We start from the raw sequence: 20,147 nt of genomic DNA, 5'->3' as shown, positions 1-20,147 counted from the left end.
AGAAATTTAGAACATGTTCAAAATTTAATTGCACATTTATTTTATGTATGTTTCACATAATTATATTACTGTCCCTTGCAATTTTACAACTAAAGGCTTGGTCCCACTGCATGTACGGATGCAGCGAGGATGTAAAACGGAAAAGAATCTTGCCATCCGTTGTAAAACGTTATGTATCCATTGTGTACTCTTTGCATATTACGTGTTTCATACGCTCTATATCCTTCGAGCATCCGTCCACTGTGATTTCATTGTTCAGCCATTTTGTCCATTGTCTGGAGCGGATGAAAACGGATGGAGCCACCCCAAAATTTTGCTAGACGGCTGTATCCGTTATGAATACGTTTTGTGTCCGTCGGCAAGTGGGACCGGGCCTTAAACTGGAAATCCATGATTTTATTCTTGTGGTATTATTGAGTTTTCATGTACATTGTACAGGCGTAGCAAAAAGGGACACGTTAACAGTTAATTAGTAGTGAAATTTGCAATAACACAATAATACATGTACAACACAGTAAATGTATATTCATGGATGCCAATAACAAAAAGGGGGAAAAACAAAAACCAGGGGTGTGAGTGGTCACAAATAAAAAGATCTGAAAAAAGCTGAAGAGTGTTGAAAAAGTCTGAAATAGAAAGAGCTCCCATACTTTTTTACAGAGGAAGGCCAAAAATAAGCTGAAATTAAGCTGAAAATCAAAACAAAAAAAATCTGAAATCAGATAGAAATCTGAACTCTCACACCCCTGAAAAACACCATTTTGAATGACCCTGTTAATACATGTACATGTAAAATGTGTTTTTAATGGCCAAAATATGTTTATAAGTCTGGATAGTGGCATCTATGAACATTCAACAGGGCTTGTGACATAAAGCTAAGTGATTGTTTATGGGGCTGACTTCTACGATTGATCATACACAATAATCAATGCCCCCGTTGTACAAAGAGTTACGATTGATCCGATCAATCGCAACTATGGAAAGCCAGCAAAGTCAACATATGAAATGCATGTTTGTTCAAAAAAAATTCTAGATATGAATGCATATCCATAAATTCATTGATTTCTTGACAATTTGGGGTGTTCTTTGATTACAAAGGACATTTTGCAAATATCCTGTAGAAAAAATTATGAAACTGATGGATTTCCATAGAGTTACGATTGATCGGATCAATTGTAACTCTTTGTACAACGGGGCCCAGGAATCATAGAAATCGGCCCAATGATCAATCGCTAAGCCTCATGTTTACGGGGGCCCAGATTACAGCCAACTCACCAGAATGCATCCTCCTCTTCAAGATACAGCAACGCAATGGCAGCAACTCGGTTTAATCCCTGAATTGAAAGCAAACAATTAACACAAAATATTGGATGAGCTATGGGCAGTATTTCATGAGGCAAATACTCAAAGATAAATCCTTATGTTCAGCGATTTTCCTACTATTTATGTTCCCTTGATTCGAATGATCACTTAACAAGTTTACATTATATTACGTTATTTACATTATTTACAAATTCGAGAGATCAGCGTCCAACAAGCCTAGCTTCTCAGCTGGTCTCTCTTTTAATTTCACCCCTTTCTTTTTTTAACATACACACGAATACTCATGCTTTTAAGAATGTTAAGTTTTATAAAATGAGGATATAAGTATCGTATTTTGTTCGTATAAATACGCAATCTTTGCAAATGTAAGGTCGTTACTTTTGTTCATTTTTGTAATTGTATTTATGTATTTTTGACTTGTATGTGAAAAATGGAAAGAAAAGAAATGAAATAAATCAATAAATCTTAAAAAAAATCTAAATCTATATGGTATTGTAATTTTCTAACATCAATCCACAATTTCTGACATGGTTTTTCTTCATTTGGGAAGGCACAATACATACATACGGTAATCATTCAATACAGCTTCTGCAAATTTATCAAAGGTCGCCTGTTACCTGGCAGTATCCGATAGCAGGGTTGTGAACGCTGTAGGCGAGTAGAACTCTTCGTAACTTGGGAACCCCTTGTGATTCCATCTTCTCGTAGTGTCTGTTCGTCGGTAGGGTCCTCAAGAGATCTAGTTCTATCTGTTTCGTAGCTGGGCTTGACTTGAAGCTCTAGATAAAAGCAAAAGATGTAGAAATTCACTATTACCGTGTTTACACTTAATCAGCTTTTGCATCGGTTCTGAACCGCGAGCCAATGCAGCATCGGCTTTTTCATAGCGTGTAAACGCGATTAACTTGCATCAGCTTTTTTACTACGTGTAAACAGAAAGCCGATTCTGCATCGGCAATTGGTGCGCATTTTATTTACTTTTCCATTGTGACGTAATTGTAAGTGCACGGATCCAGCGTTGTCTTTATTATGACGTATATTGTTGTTGTGCGTATCATTTCAGGTTTTTGCATCAGGAACAGCGTGTATACCAAAAGCCGATCAAGTGTAAACACGGTATATATTACTTCATGAAAGAGTGTGCAATGAACAGCAATCCTTATTAACTCGTTGACTACTAAATTCCTTAATTCCACTAGGTTTTATTACATGGACCACCCTGTTCCAGTAGGCAATGGGTTAACCTATTGATTACTGAATTCTATGATTCCAACAGGCTTTGTAAAGGGATCACCTGGTTCTAGTAAGCAATGGGTTAAGTTGTTGAATACTGAATTCTATGACTCCAACAGGCTTTGTACAGGGATCACCTGGTTCTAGTAAGCAATGGGTTAAGCTGTTGAATACTGAATTCTATGATTCCAACAGGCTTATTACATGGACCAGCAAGGTCCAGTAGGCAATGGCTAACTTTCTATAACACTCCCCAAAATTGAAAATTTACAAAATTCACCAAACTTCACAGAAAACACAAATTTTTCTGGGCCAAAAAAAAATTACGAAAGATGCAGTGAACATCATTTGACTAAATTAAAGCAAAATACAAAAGAACAAAAGTGAATAAGTAAAAGTGCTTACCATCAAACCCTTTCGCAGTATTTAGCATGAGTTTCCCAAGCTTTATTTGCATGAAAATATATGTTTTTAAAAGGTTATTACTGAACTGCTTTATCATAGCTTTCTTTACATGTCATGGAGGAACAAGGAAAATGTTTTGAAGACAGAATAACGCAAAATAAGCACTTCAGAGAACAGAAAAATATAGTCTCATACCTTACTATTTTGTAGTCGTTGATAATACCCTAATCCAGTAGTCTCTTTATCTTTCCTGACGCGGAGATCCACACACCTAGAGCGAGAACAGAAGATAAGAAATCTAAATCTAAAATGGGAGTAATGTGTTATGAAGCTTCACGTGTGACGTGCAATGTCCTACAAATAAGTTTTGCATAATGAAGACAAAATGAAGGTGCCGTGGTCGAGTGGTCTGAGGCGCTTGATTGGAGATCCGAGGGTCGGGGGTTCGATTCCCGGCACGGCACTTATGCCCTTGAGCAAGGCATTTTTCCACTATGCTATCTTATTGTCACAACAAAGACATATGATTTTGACCCTTTTGTTCCTTCTCTTTTTTCTTTCCTGTATATATACGCATATATGAATAAGTCGACAATATTTTCTTCATTTCCAAGGGGGATCCACTTTACAAGCTTTGCTTTTTAGTGGACCCCCTCATTTCTATTTATGCTCAATATTATACTGTTTTTTGTTTGTTTTTGTTTTACGAAGTAAGAATGCTCGTCTGTAAAATTGTACTTGATTTGTATTACTTTATATTACTTTGTATTGTTTTGAATGGAAATGCTATATGCATAATGAATACCATATGTGGACTTGAATAATAGTAATAATGAAGACAAACAAACTGTAGTGTAAGCTGGTAGACCTTGATTTCATTTTACGAACTCCCACCTCCTAGTCTTCAAGCACAGACCCAAACATGGCACTTTAACAAATTATACCATGTTGAGAGTGAAGACTAGACTATAAACTCTCTGGCCTGTATTCTGAAGTCAATTTAAACTCTGGAGTCTGGTCTACAGCTGTGGTTTAACTATGGATAGCCAATTGAGACACAAATCTCTCAAGGTACAGGTTAAATTTATCAGCACATTGATGACTATCTTGGAATGGTAAATATTAACAGTTTGATTCATAATTAAAGCATGACAAAAGAGCAAAATAAACATTATAAATTGACAACGGAAACAATATTTTGACATTTTCGGCTTCCCAAAATCTTAGCACTGAGTAAGACTATAGTCTCTGTCAAATAAGTGAATCTAGTATCATTACTTCAGACTCTGCATTATGTAATACACGAAACACAAAGGTCTGAGCATGCAGACTACTGACCCTAGTGCTTCTGTAGCAAAATATGCCAAATTTACAATGGAAAAGTTTATTACCATAATAAAATAATATTCAACTAAGATAAGAATGATAAAGAGAGACACAAAAAGATCTTACCATTTCCAAATCCTTGCTCTATATTCGTGTGGTATTCCCCCTCTGATTAGAGACTTCAGTTCAGGCTAATACAAAAGAGAGTAATTATACATGTATTATATAAGAATGGCAAATCTTATTGAAGGACAAGTCCACCCCAACAAAATGTTGATTTGAATAAAAGGGGGAAAATCCAACAAGCATAACACTGAAAATTTCATCAAAATCGGATGTAAAATAAGAAAGTTTTGACATTTTAAAGTTTCGCTCATTTTCACAGAACAGTTATATGCACAACTCGGTGATATGCAAATGACCGATTCGATGATGTCCCTCACTCACTATTTCTTTTGTTTTTTATTGTTTGACTTATACAATATTTATTTTTCACAAATTTGACCATGAGGACCAACTTGACTGAACCATAAAATGTTAAAATAATGGTACTTCCAAATGTTCAGGGAGGAATAAAACTTAGTTTCATATGACAATGGGGAGAAAATTAGAATATTTCATATATTAAAATACAAAAGAAATAGTAAGTGGATGATGTCATCAGTCTCCTCATTTGCATACTGACCAGAATGTGTATATATATATGTTTTATGAAATTAAATTAAACTTGAAAATGTCATAACTTCCTTATTTTACATCAGATTTTGATGAAATTTTCAGTGTTATGCCTGTTGGATTTTTCTCTTTTTAATCAAAATAAACCTTGTGTTGGGGTGGACTTGTCCTTTAAATACATCTGTTTGATGATGATACAAATAACTGCAATCATTTAAATTACCATTAACATCATTATAACTAGGAAATAAGTTTCCTGGTGTCGCATCGCAATTTGCTTCACATTGTAAGACTGCTACACCAAGCCTTTACTCCAGCAGACCTTTTCATAGGACTGAACAGAATGTAACTGAAAGCTTTTGCTTTGGACCCGGCCGCGGAGGATACTGTTTGTTGCTGTGCCGAGTTTGTAAGTCGATGTGCTGAGTATTATTGGCAAAATACCCCCGTGGTAGTGGATGGTTCTCCTTGGTCATGTTATTGTGATTATGGGATAATTTAGGTATACTTATAATTAACTTACAGGATTCTGTTATCGTGGCTATTATCCTTGTTATTTTTACATTTTGTAACGACTATTTTATTTATAAATTTAAATTCATTAATATTGATATTCTAAGTTAAGATGAAGTGATATCAAGTAGACCTATGTTATTCTATTATAATTGATCTTAAACCTTTTTGTTCATACTCACTCTATTATCCGCTTCTGTTTTATGTAAGCACCCACTGGATAGGGTCAAATGGTCTCTATTGACTACAGTAATTCAGTTAACTTTATTTGACCCTGGCAGTCCAGTGGGTGCTCAATCTATACGCTGTTATGTTTATTATGCGTTGTACTACACTGTACCAATTTCTTATACTTTTCATTGCCGAAATAAATAATAATAATCATTACTATCACCATCACCATTATAACCACCGTAAGAAGTACAAGCTACTTTTTAATGACCTTTTATTAACTTACCGTCATCGTAAGTTCTTTCTCTGGGTGAGCGACGACATAGTTCTCCCATTTCACTGCCCTGGAGACCTCAGCTGTACTGTGCTTTGACTGTAAAAGAAAGTTTTAATGACACTAAAACCATGACAGCAATACCAATTACTATCAATAACAGAGATGCCAACCTAAAGGGATGGTTGTCAGGAATATTTACCATATTTGTCAGGAACAAATGGGAGTTTCTCAGGAACATCCCGCGAAGTAGCATCGTTTATACGCTCAACCACCCAATCGCCATTGACATTGTGCATGCATGAACCGCGGCTTGCACTCCGCTGTGTATTCAGCAGCAGCGCGCGGAGGCGCTTGCAATAGAAATCTCAGTAGAGAAACTCCCGTTGGTTTACCGTTGGCCACACACACGCTGCATGCACGATACATGTATACACAATACACGCATATACATGCACAATACACAATACACGCATATATACACATGCACAGCAAAGCAATACACAATACACATGTATTGTAGTTGTTTTTTCCGTAACCTTTTTATTGTTGCCGTAACACCGTAATTGGAGGAATAAAAGCGGAACAAATACGGCGAATCCGTAACGGTTGGCATCTCTGCATATTATCAGATAATGGTTTGGCGTAACACATCATGAAACATGATCATTGATAATATAGCAAGATCAATTCAACTTACAGTTTTTGCCTTTTAATAGTGTACTGACCTCTGAAGAAATGAGAGTTTTCCACAGGACAATAGAAATTTGGTGTTATTTAGTTAACAGCGTTCAGTGCTGGGCAATGCTATCACCATTAACAACAACAGACTTAAATGAGGAGAGTCCTGGTATGGTCGTTAGATAGTTATAAGTTTGTTGTAAACCTACTTTGGTAGTCACAGTTCTGTGCAATAGCCTTATTCATTCTGCTAACACCAACACCACACAAGCACCAGAGTCTACATTAACACCAGCATCGACACCAACCTTACATTAACATTGACATCAATGCAAACCCTTGCAAAAATATCAACATTAACTTTGACTCAAGAACACCTACCAAAAATAATTACCACACCTAATTCAACATTGAACCAACATCAACAAAAACATAAGCACCAACACCAGAATGAGCTCAAGCATCAATGTCAATCCTCCAACACAAACTCAAACTACATGTACAAAACATCAACCATTAACAACACCCAACACCAAGATAAAAACCACAGACACCAACATCAACATCTAAACCATCTACGGAACGCGAAAACATAGCCCGCAAAATGTTATGACTTTTTTCTTTTTAGAGACCAAATTCACGACATACAGGCTACATGTAGCTTCACAACAACACATGACTTTTTATGAGACAATGTTATGCCGAAAATGGCTCATTTTCATACTTAGTGTACAAAGTCTATGGGATATGAAATTCATAAAAGGGTGATTTTTTTTTTCTAATTGGTCTGCTTAATTAATTTAGGGTTTAATTTAGTTGTTCAATGGTTTGTAATAATTGTCATTGAAAAGAACAATGAAAGACATAAGAGATTCTAACAAAAATAAATACATACAATTTTTCTTTATGGAATCATTTAAATAAGATTACAAAGATGACATCTGAAAAAATAAAATGAAAATTTAAAGTGAAATTTGGTGTTAAATGTGCAAATGTTTTTTTATGAATAATTTTGCATATTTTATTCATAATAAATAAGAAATACTTATTTTCTGATTTTTTTTAAATACTGGCTTGTAGTTTATGTGGTTAAGAATGTGCGAGCCGAATTTCGGCGGAATCACACAAATAGCGGCTGGGATCAGAAGGGGGGGGAGGGGGGGGGTCCTCCATGCATCTCAAATACCCAAGTCCTTTTAGGCTTAACACCAACAGCAACCAAAGACTAGCAACACACATCAACACCATGACAACCATAATCAACATAAACACAAATATCCATAGCAACATCAACACAGAGCCAAGACAAACATAAATGCAAGCACACACACCAACACCCCAAAAAGCCCAAATAATTTGTTTGTGTTTTTACCATGAGCTCATCCGATCGTCTTTGCAGTTTTTCCGCTTGACTCAAGAGGGCGTTATCTTCCTCGATTTCTGTACTGGGCGGTTTAATGAATCCGTATTTGTCATACAGCTGTTCCCTATTAATTGAAAGTAAGGGGGAACAAATCTAATATAATGTACAGTAATTCATATATATATATATATATATATTTATGAATTTAATGTCACAAATCAAAACATTAAAATTCTAACAGCTCTAATCTTTGATAAATTTTCCTCAAACCTTCAACAATGTTTTTTATTACTTTTTCTCCTGTTAATACCTTTAAGGAATACAGAGAGCTGCCTTATTATTACCTAGATGCAACTTCAACAAAATTACACTAATGGAATGAAAAGAGGAAAGTAGAAATAAATGTATAGAGTAGATGACAAATATTGGAAAAATCTTACTTTGCCGTTTCTGAGTATGGCTTGATCCGTTCCTCGTCTACATCAGAATCAATAGCCTCGGCAATCAGCTTGGAAATAATGTCATCAGATTCAGTACTAGCTTTCTCTGTAGAAAAAAAAATCAAATTAACAATATTAATAATAATAATATTATAATGATAATATAATAATAATAATAATAATAATAATAATAGCAATAATAATAATAATAAAGATTTATATTGTGCCATCTATCTAGAAATAATCTATTTCGAGGCGCATTGTTATCATTACCCTGGCTTTAGCTCGAGCTGCCTCGAAACATGAAACATTTGCATGTATAAAGTGCTTAATACAATGTTTCTAACCACTGCATACTACAACCCAGGCTTTAGCACGGCTACCCTGATTGGACGCTTGAGCATTCATGGAATTTCTTCCTACTAGGTACCCATTAACTACTATGTACATCTGGGTGGAGAATGGCAAATTTAGATTAAAGGACAAGTCCACCCCAACAAAAAGTTGATTTGAATAAAAAGAGAAAAATCCAACAAGCATAACACTGAAAATTTCATCAAAATCGGATGTAAAATAAGAAAGTTATGACATTTTAAAGTTTCGCTTAATTTTACAAAACAGTTATATGCACATCCTGGTCTGTATGCAAATGAGGAGGCTGATGACGTCATCCACTCACTATTTCTTTTGTAATTTATTATAGGAAATATGAAATATTCTAATTTTCTCCTCATTGTCAAGTGATACAACGATTAATTCCTCCCTGAACATGTGGAATTAGGATTGTTTAATACTATATGGTTCAGTCAAGTTGGTCCTTATTGTCAAATCTATAAAAAATGAAATATTGTATAATTCAAACAATAAGAAACAAAAGAAAAAGTGAGTGATGGACATCATCAACTGACTCACCTAGTTGTGCATATCACTGTTTTGTGAAAAATAAGCGAAACTTTAAAATGTCATAACTTTCTTATTTTACATCCAATTTTGATGAAATTTTCAGCACTATGCTAGTTTGATTTTTCTCTATTTATTCAAGTCAGCATTTTCCTGGGGTGGACTTGACCTTTAAATAAGCGCATTGCCAAAGGATGCAAGGGCTGTTTATAATTACTATCCAATAAAGTAACTAACAAAACAAATCAGATACAGCAAAAGTCGGAGTAAAGTTGATCTTCAAGAATATTCGTCAAAGTTAAAACATGATTCCAGACACAAATATGCTCCCCCCCCAAAAAAAAAATCAAAAATAAAATAAAATGAAGAAATATATCATGTTATCATTATTTCACACTGCAGTGTGGCTTAGCACCTGTGACATACATTCTCATTTGAAAATTGTTGCAAAATTGTTACAGAAGATACTGCAAAAACGTTGCAAAAATACAGCCAAAATTGAATACTATTAATTGGCATCTGTAATAGAGCAGATCTGATTTTGCCTTCTGTATAAAGTTTCATTCTCGTCAAAATGTGAATTGCCACCCTTTTAAGTAAGTGGTACTTAGTACATGTAATTACCTCTCTGTGGTCCTCTAACCTCATTCAGAAGCAGAAGGTATTTACTCTCAGTCTTGCAATAATCTGCTTCGAGGTAAATGTACTTCCTGTGGAGAAAGGATTTAGTAAAGGAGAGGGAAATGAATGAATGATAGAGAATAACCAAAAGAATTAAAACAAAGAAAGGGTTGAATAGAAAGACAAAACAGATTAACACATAATTTAGGCAATATGTCTCATCATGGAACGCCTCTATTCATCCTAACAGAACGGGAGTGGGACCTACCTACCTACCTTCCTACCTACCCATCCACCCACCCACCTACCTTATCTATCTATCTATCTATCTATCTATCTATCTATCTATCTATCTATCTATCTATCTATCTATCTATCTATCTATCTATCTATCTATCTATCTATCTATCTATCTATCTATCTATCTATCTATCTATCTATCTATCTATCTATCTATCTATCTATCTAATCTATCTATCTATCTATCTATCTATCTATCTATCTAAGGTCTATCTATCTATCTATCTATCTATCTATCTAATATAATTATTTGTTTAATATTGTAGTTTTATGTACATAGGGTAGCACTGTCAATTACAGAGTTGCCTTCCACGAAGGCCACGTCCACACAACATACAATTTATTTTAATTAATATAATTGAATCAGTAATATTTTACTTTATCAGTAGCACAAGTATTATACATACATTTAGAATGACCAAGAAGAATTAAAAGAAAAAACAAACAAAAACAAAAATCTAAGCAATTGAAGCATTTGGTATCAGCAAAAAATGAATGAAGAAAAAGAAATTTTGCACACACACAACAACGTTAATTTGAAGTTCTTCCTGAACTAAAATCTGATATTAAAATTGATATCAAGTAAATGAATAAATGAATAAAATACATAAATAAAAATATAAATAAATATGTAAATGAATGAATAAACAAATAAATGAATAAATAAATAAATAAATAAAAAATAAATAAACAAGGTGGATCTAAATTGAACTCACCCTAATAACAGTTTCTCCCTGGTGATGGCGTCATTTCTTAGCTGGTTCAGCTCAAGGATCTCTTTGTTTAAGAATTTATTCTGCGTCTCAAAAGCTCTGGCCGAATCCTGCATGAAAAGAAAAAGATCAAAACATATGACTCAGATGTCAGGGGAGTATTTCTTGAACGTAATAATCTTTTTATAAATTTTCATTGACAAATTTGCTCTCAGCAAGCATGACTTAAGAGCCTTTTGTAACGGCATGCATTGATTATTGGGGCAATCTCAGTGTATATACGCTAAAATAAGCCCAACGTATCTGCTTAGTCCTTGATTTCAGCCCTAAAATGTCCTCCAACGCTCTCTGTGACCATACCAATCAAAGCTATCAATGATATGAACAGAATTCAATGAAAAATTTAGTTACATTCTAACAGCTTTACTTAGTTAATTATTAACTTAATTATATTATAACAATCACCTTGTAATATTTCAGAAAAAAATAAACAATATAGTCTTGCACAGCATGAAGATTACAGGAACAATAAGTAATTTCAGCGGTGCTCGTGCGATTGGTAGCCAAGATTTCAACGGAAGCGGGGTGTACGTGTCGTTGAATAATCATTTGCCAGCATCCCTCCCATGAAGATGACTTTTTCTTACCTTCAAGCATTCATATTCCAGTGGGTCCACATAGGACTGTGTGTTGAGCAGGGTATGTTCCACTACTTCAGCGGGGGTGTTTCCAGCTAGGTTGACATTACCCTCGATCTCTGAGGGTGATTCTGGCTGTTGGTCCGTCTCTGTCTTCACCACTATTGGCTCATTCCTCTCCAGTTCACTGACCTTTATGAGAAGAAAAATAGACACACATGAACCATCAATTTGCGTAGAGTGGTACGAGGGTTCCCACAGAAATTCGAAAACAGAATTCCATGACTTTTTCATGACAAATACCCCTTTCATAAACCCATTATGCGGCTAATAGCAGCATAATTTGGTCGTAAAATCGGAGGAGGACCAGAGTTATCCGCATTATTTTGATGCTGCAATTATCCGCATACATGTAATAGCGGCATCGGGACCAGATTTTTACTTAATGAACACATTTCCGAAGTAATGCGGATAATTGCCATGGTGCGGTCACAAGGTCAACCTTTTCCAACACAACCGCATCGGAGGGGGTGTGTGCGGTTGCCATGACGATTATCCTTCTTTTTCAGGACGGGCGCTCGTAAAAATAGTGCAGATTATTTTCAGAGTTTGTGAACGCAATTTTTATTGAATTATCCGCATAACTCTTAGGCAGCTAATTGGAGGATGGGTTTATGAAAGGGGTATTAATTGCTGCTTTCCATGACTTCCCGGGAGTTATGTAGAATTTGGGATGTCACGAAACTGGGAAAAATGGAAATCATGAACACTGATTATAATAGAGTATGATGACAGAGTATGAGTGTTGCGAGACACGACAAACTGGAAAGAGGTAAATGCAATTCCATGACTTTTCACAAATTTTCCAAATTCAATGGCCCGTATTCTGAAGTCAGGTTTAACTTACATGTACATGTAGACCACGGTCTAACTCTGTGCTAAAGTTATGGGGAGCCAAAATTCAAAACTTCTGTTTTTATTGTATATTTCTTATGTTTACTATTTTGTTTCCTTTTTGCTATGATCATAATGAAGGAAAACACCTCAGTTATCATTCCCAGACAATTATGAACAATTTGAGTGTCAAATGAGTAAATAAATTGGATGTGTACTATTAAAGATCTGTGTCCCAATTGGCTCTTCAAAGTTAAACCACAACTTTAAACCAGGGTTTAATTTAAACCTGAGTTCAGAATACGGGCCCCTGACTTTCCATGACCACAATTTTTTCCAGGATTTTCCATGACTGAAAGAACCCTGGGTATGAATATTGAAATCAAAATTCCTGTCCAGCCGCCCTGTAGGAATAAAAGCAACTTCAATTCCGATCAAGATGACGTCATCGTCAGCTGCGACTTGAAGCCCACTTCGGGCCGATTTTTACTTTACCCAGACCCACAAGGCTTGCAGAAAAGTATGATTTTCATTTTAGTACTATGTTTCATGTTATCATGCTGAACTTCAAATATATCAATTTCAATTCTTGGAACCTTCACATTTTATGCGAAATGCGAGCTGTCAAAAAAAAATTTGCCACATCGGATCGTGTGGTGTGTGTGTCGGGTTTGGTGTACATGTATTTCTTAATTGTGAAGATGATTGACTATTCTCTACATGGGACATATGATTTAACATCCTATCCTTGACACACCCTTGGTCCTCTTACCCTCATTGTCAGGGACATGACGACTTCATCCTTGGCTTGAATGAGATCCGTGAACATGTTGATCTGCTCTCGCAGGTCCCTTACCTCTCTCTCACAAGAACTAAAACAAAAAAGGGAAGACAAGAAATATTGAATATATTTTAAAATATCAGCTTCCGTTCCAATTTCAATTTCAAATCCAACTTTTATGTCAATTTGATGACACAAAAACATTCTAAATCCTACATGTATACACGTACATGTATACATTATAACAGTCTATGTAAGTCACCAGTGTTTGACTTTGTGTAATTACTGTATGTTTATTTTCTATGTTATGTATCATCTAAATACCACAATTTCAAATCCAACTTTAATGTCAATTTGATGACAAAAAAACCTTCTAATTCCTATGCACGTATACATTATAATAATCTATGTACATGTATATCACCAGTGTAATTATGTTTATTTTCTATGTTACATGTATGTATGTTCAAAATACCACGTAAAAATGTAAAATTTCCATTTATTCATTTTTTGGAACAATCAATACTACCTTGTGAACCTTGTGAAATAGGGATGATCCATTATTCAGTGGGGAGTTCAACCCTAACATAACAGGAGGGAAGGGTTGAATCAACATATACTGTTGGCAAAAAATTAATTTCAAATTTCAGGGGCTACCTTTCACAACTTACTACGTAACCTGAATCTGCAAAATTGGAAAGCTTTAACATTGCAATGAATTTGATTTTTCTAGGGCTCATTTTTTTTTTAGTTTCTAAGCCTCTTTGGAGCTTTTCGGGGGCGAAATCGCCCCGAGCCCCCATGTCATTTTTTCCCTACAAACATGACCCCACCTGAGTTGGATTTTGAAGCTGTCTCTATCTTGTCTCATCTCTTGTAGTAGCTGCTCTAGTTGAATAAGCTGTTTGTCCTTTCGTTGAACGACGTGTAGTTTCTCTTGATCAGTCTGGCAAAGTGAGAACTCTCGACTATTCAGATAACAAAAAAAAAAAGAACAATCATGCTAGAGACAGAATCATAAAATGACATTTTGAAAGAAGAGAATTTTTTTTTGTTAATTTGAGAAAAAGTGAAACAATTATACATTGCATTGATCGTCATTATCATTACCACCATCATCATTTCATAATCATCATAATCATCATGATATCATCATCACCATCATCGTCCTCATCATCATCCTCCTCATCATCATCATCATCATCATCACCATCATCATCACCATCACCATCACCATCACCATCATCATCATCACCGTCACCATCATCATCACCATCATCATCATCATCATCACCGTCACCATCATCATCACCATCATCATCATCATCATCATCACCATCATCATCATCACCATCATCATCATCATCATCATCATCATCATCATCATCATCATCACCATCATTATCACCATCATCATCACCATCATCATTACCACACTCATCATCAAAGAGTTTATTCCCACTTACTTGCTCATGGACTGCATCTGAGTAGCTGTGAGCTGTTTATGCAGTAGGTCAATCAATTCCTTACTTTCGTTAAGCTCTCTCCTCACTTGACAAAGCTCCTCCCTCAGTTGTTTAACTTCAGCGGCAAGCTATAAAGATGAACACAAACATATCTAGATTATCTTGACATTAATGTACAATGTACAGGTAGCTATCAACAAACAAATACATGTATCATTTTCCAATGTTATCTATCTTTGCAAAGAAATATATAGACTGCCACCAATATTTGTCATACATTTCCATATAAATAATCCAACTTTTCAAAACAAAAATTAATATGATTTTGTTTACGTACAATCAGGAAAAGAAGATTAAGATTTTTATGCATTAAATTGTCAAATTTGAAAAGGTGAAAGGGAAGGGAGAGAGGATGAAAAAGAAGAAAGAAAGAGAAAGAGGAGGAAGGGGAGAAGAAGATGGGAAAGAGAAAGAGTAGAAGGAGGAAAAGTAGGGGGGCATGAAAAGAAGGGTAAGAAGGAGGAGAAGGAGGAGGAGGAGAAGAAGGAAGAGGAGGAGGAGAAGAAGGAGAAGGAGAAGAAGAAGAAGGAGGAGGAGGAGAAGGAGGAGGAGAAGAAGATGAAGAAGAAGAAGGAGGAGAAGAAGGAGGAGAAGAAGAAGATGAAGACAAGAAGGAGGAGAAGAAGGAGAAGATGAAAAAGAAGAAGGAGGAGAAGAAGAAGAAGAAGAAGAAGAAGAAGAAGAAGAAGAAGAAGAAGAAGAAGGAGGAGGAGAAGAAGGAGAAGGAGGAGAAGAAGAAGAAAGAAGAGGGGAGAAGAAGATGGGAAAGAGAAAGAGTAGAAGGAGGAAAAGTAGGGGGGCCAACAAAAAGAAGGGGAAGAAGGATAAAAAGGACAAAGAACAGGAGGAGGAGGGGGAGAAAGATGGATAGGCTGAGAGTAAGAAAAAAATCACAGACCTGCTGGCAGTTTTTACAATCATAATCGGGTACATCTTCAAACCAGGTTGTACTGGGAGGTTTAGTCGGGCCTGTTGCTGGACCACCAACAGAGCTGTTACTGAGCTTCTTCTTAAATGCCGCCTTCGCTCCTCCAACAGCGGTTATGACATCCTTCTTGTCAAAGCTTTTATGCTTATTCTGTTCTGCTTGTTTAGCTGCATCCGTCTGTGCAGTTTCACTGGCGAAATCGTCAGGTGGAGTCTCGCTGTTCGGTGATTGCATTTTCCACTTCATGCTGAATATAATAGAAAAAGATTTATTTCGTTTTTTTATATTTCATTTGCCTTCATCACCCAGGGTAGCCTCTTCAGTGATTAAAACACTTCTCTCAAAAACCTTTTGGAAAACAATTTAATTGTGTAAATCAGTTGAACAATCAATCATTAAGTTTGGTTACGGGACTAGGTTACACCAACAAAACTGATTCCAAACCCCAAACCTACCAATGGTATCATTAAATTATAAACACTATAGCATTGATCGCCCTTGAGTCAGTTTCATTGGCATGACAGTAGCATTACTAGTTTACTACTAGGATTCTCACTATCGACAATAATAAAAAGTTCCTGGATGTAGCTAACGCCGTTTGCTTGTGTCACCCAGTATCTTTCAGCAGCTTGAAGGTAAGAATAGAAAACAACAAGAGGGATTAAACCAAGTAGCAAGTTTTACGATGATTCCTCCTCGATATTTTGTAAAGAGATAGTGAGAACGCATGTGAAAGTGGATGCAACTAGACTAGGGCTAGCAATGGTATGTGTAAAAAATGACCAGAAGTTGTTTGGTCACACAATGAATAACTACTTCTAGTTCATTGCACAAAGTGAATAGCATATTTACGCAAGGCGCTACATCTACGAATTAACTTATTATCATTGTCGATAGTGAGAATTTTGTGCCCTTCATCTTTGATAAAGGGCATGGGCTAACACTGATTTGACTTTAACAAATCAGAGCTGCAAGGTCCAACTTTTCACGTGTTTGTGACATGCTAGAAGAATGAAGACTAGTAAAAAAAAATGCGTCCGAAAATCATTATTTAGTGCTTCAAAAAGGTGAAATATAAAGAGACCGGAAACACCCTCTTAATTATAACCACAGACACCATATGTTCTACTAATGACTCGAAGATGCGAAATTATGAAATCCTGGCTTGCGTTGTACTCATGTAGCGTTTCATTGTGGGGCGTCGTGGTCTAGTGGTTAAGACTCTCATCTTTCAATCTGAAGAACGAGGGTTCGATTCCCATGGCGTGTTTCTCCTTCAGCAAGAAATTTACCCAAATTGTGCTGCAATCGACCCAGGTGAGGGGAATGGGTACCCGGTAGGAAGAAATTCCTCGAATGCTTGAGCGCCCGATCAAGATGGTGGTACTAAAGCCGGGGTAATAATAACATATAAAAATGTAAGCAGGGCCCGCTAGGAGAACAGATTTCGGAACGGTAGTGGCTACCCCGGGTAAAATATGACGTTCTTTATTTTATTATTATTGACAATAATGGTTGCTTTCAAGGTTTTTATTTTGTTCTAATCCAGGTACTCATTAACATGTTTCATCTCGATTTTATAATTTTTCAAATCAGCTGTTTGTGAAGACACACAAGTGTTGTTGGTTTTATCAGTCGTAGAGGGGAAGTGCTTACCTGAAATTAGACATCTGATTTCTGAAATCCGTCTTTAATGTCGTCAAGGATAGGTTGAACATCCCCGTTTTCTGAGTGATATTGGCCGTTGCTTCCCCGACTGAATGCCTGGGCGGTTCCACATAGTCCAAGACAGGGGGAATATCAGAATCTGTGGAGAGATAGACATGCCTTTATTGCATCATGATATTTCATACCTGTATTGAAGGAATAAATATAGATTGCAATAAGGAAATAGTTATCAGTAATCACAAAATATTAAGAAATGAGTGCAAACTTATCTTGGAAAGTAGACAGACTTTCATCATCTGTTACAAGAAAACTAAAGAGTATCGACATGGACAAATTTCTCCCGGAAATATCGGGCGTGTCTTCTGCTGTGCTTAGTGAGCTTCCTGATGTCGACAGCTTTGCTGAAATGTTATGCTTGAAACTCCGGGAAACACTCGATGTTCATGCTCCGCTTGTAGAGAGAAATGTGATTCTCCGCCCTGAAAGCCCATGGTACACGGACACTCTCCGTGAGGCCAAACGTGATAGGAGACGAAGTGAAAGAAGGATGATCAAAAGTGGTCTCCAGGTGCATAGGGATATCTATCGTGCTCAATGTCAAACATATCATAAGCTGTTATTGAAGGCAAAGAGAGACTTTTACCTTGAGAAAATTGAAGCTGGCAGTCAACGGGGCTTGTATAAGTTGGTAAAAACATTGTCATCATCAACAGAGAGCAAGGTTCTTCCAACAACATCTTCTCCAGTAGAATTAGCCGATCGCTTTGCAGACTACTTCAAGGAGAAGATTGCTAATTTACGAGACAAGTTGATGCAAACTCCAGGTGGAGAACTATCGGTTGAACTCAATGATCAGTGCCATTCTAATCTAGATACTTACCATGAGGTTTCTGAGAATGAAGTTGATCGTATTATCAAGTCATCATCTTCTTCGACATGCGAACTTGATACCCTGCCAACGGTAGTGACCAAGAGCTGCATCAGTAAACTACTCCCAGTCATTACTGTTTTGGTGAATGCCAGTTTATCTTCAGGGATTGTGCCATCTCAATTCAAAAGAGCTATTGTTACCCCCCTTATCAAGAAAGCCGGGGTTTTACGGGAAGATTTTAAGAACTACCGGCCAGTATCTAACCTAAGCTTTATAGGTAAGGTGACGGAAAAAGTGGCAACAACTCAGATTGTGGACTATCTAACGGAAAACGATTTGCTTGTTCCTGCTCAGTCAGCCTACAAAAAGCATCATAGTGTTGAGACTGCTCTTGTCAAGGTGCAGAATGATATCGCGCTTTCCCTAGATCAGCGGAAGGAAACACTCTTGGTGTTGTTAGATTTCACTTCTGCTTTCGATACCATTGATCATTCGATAATGCTGGACAGATTAAGTAAACGTTATGGATTCAGGGGTTCTTTCTACGCATGGTTGTCATCGTACCTGATGGGAAGATCACATGTAGTAAAGATTGGAAATGACTACTCCCATGAAGTAGGAGATGACTCTGGTGTGCCTCAGGGTTTGGTAATGGGGCCCATTCTGTTCACATTGTATAGTGCTCCAATCTATGACATCATCAAGGCTCGTGATCTCAACTGCATGATATATGCGGATGATATTCAGGTTTATCTTTCTTTTCCTTCGAATGGAAGGGGCAATGCCGTTTGTCGTATGAATGCCTGTATTAAAGACATTATATTGTGGTCATCCAAGAACATGCTACTTGTCAATTCTTCTAAGACTGAAGTATTACATTTTACTTCAAGATACGTCTCCAATACACTACCTGCTCTAACTGTCATTGTGGATGGAGTTAATCTACCTGCAGTCCAAAAAGCCCGTAACCTTGGTGTTATTATGGACAAGCATCTATCAATGGTAGAACACATCACCAAGACTTGTCAGTCAGCTATCATTGCTATTCGAAAAATTGGTCAGATAAGGCATTTTCTTAATAAAAAATCAGTTGCACTACTTGTTCACTCACTAATTATATCTCATGTTGATAATTGTAATTCTCTTTTATATGGCCTACCCCAAACCCAGTTGAACCGTCTACAAAGAATCCAGAATACAGCGGCAAGGCTCATAACAGGCGCTCGCGCACGTGACTCAATTTCTCCTGTACTAGTTAAGCTCCATTGGTTGCCCGTTGAAAAACGTATTATCTTTAAGATACTCATCCTCTGTTATAAAGCCCAGAATTGCCTCTCCCCACAGTACATATCAGAACTCATAGAACCATATAAACCAAGACGTAACCTTCGATCATCCTCACAACATCTTCTCACTGTTCCCTCCACAAATACAAATACATATTATATGGTCAAAGAGCCCTTTCTTTATCTGCCGCTGTACTCTGGAATTCTCTACCTTTAAATATAAGAACTGCACCATCTTTCCCCATCTTTAAATCAATGCTCAAAACTCACTTATTTTCAAAATAGTATTTTATGATGATAAATATATTATGTTGTTAAATATTGTAAGTTTTCATTTCATTAATGATGTAACTTTATGTATTGATTTAATTTGTTCTAATTTGTATTAAGTATTTTAGGATTAAGGTTTAGGTTTATTGTATGATTCAGATAAGATTTAATGTATTATTTATTGAATATATTTTGTAAAGCGCATAGAGAGTCTTTTGACTATTATGCGCTATATAAATTTCAAATATTATTATTATTATCACCTATATTACATGCACATCTATATTTACTTTTCAGGCATGAAAGAAGGTATAAACTTAGATGTCAGTTTTAAGTGTTAAAGATTA

At 36.2% G+C, this 20,147-nt stretch overlaps 1 protein-coding gene across 3 annotated transcripts in view; it reads right to left on the bottom strand.

Moving 5' to 3' along the window:
- The window catches only part of LOC129263540 (TBC1 domain family member 2B-like), a 51,963-nt gene that overhangs the window by 12,503 nt on the left and 19,313 nt on the right, over window positions 1-20,147 (bottom strand). For all 3 annotated transcript variants that reach the window (XM_064100740.1, XM_064100742.1, XM_064100741.1), the window contains exons 8-22: window positions 17,362-17,512; window positions 15,676-15,952; window positions 14,718-14,845; window positions 14,085-14,219; window positions 13,243-13,342; window positions 11,586-11,768; window positions 10,942-11,048; window positions 9,929-10,014; window positions 8,405-8,510; window positions 7,974-8,088; window positions 5,933-6,019; window positions 4,414-4,478; window positions 3,157-3,232; window positions 1,941-2,102; window positions 1,276-1,334 (exon numbers count right to left, since the gene is read on the bottom strand). In XM_064100740.1, the coding sequence (XP_063956810.1) occupies window positions 1,276-1,334; window positions 1,941-2,102; window positions 3,157-3,232; window positions 4,414-4,478; window positions 5,933-6,019; window positions 7,974-8,088; window positions 8,405-8,510; window positions 9,929-10,014; window positions 10,942-11,048; window positions 11,586-11,768; window positions 13,243-13,342; window positions 14,085-14,219; window positions 14,718-14,845; window positions 15,676-15,952; window positions 17,362-17,512 (1,837 nt within the window). The remainder of the gene's footprint in view (window positions 1-1,275; window positions 1,335-1,940; window positions 2,103-3,156; window positions 3,233-4,413; window positions 4,479-5,932; window positions 6,020-7,973; window positions 8,089-8,404; window positions 8,511-9,928; window positions 10,015-10,941; window positions 11,049-11,585; window positions 11,769-13,242; window positions 13,343-14,084; window positions 14,220-14,717; window positions 14,846-15,675; window positions 15,953-17,361; window positions 17,513-20,147) is intronic.

This window comes from Lytechinus pictus, chromosome 6 (assembly GCF_037042905.1).
Source record: "Lytechinus pictus isolate F3 Inbred chromosome 6, Lp3.0, whole genome shotgun sequence".
Taxonomy (NCBI): domain Eukaryota; kingdom Metazoa; phylum Echinodermata; class Echinoidea; order Temnopleuroida; family Toxopneustidae; genus Lytechinus; species Lytechinus pictus.
This window is presented reverse-complemented; position numbering and strand designations above follow the sequence as displayed.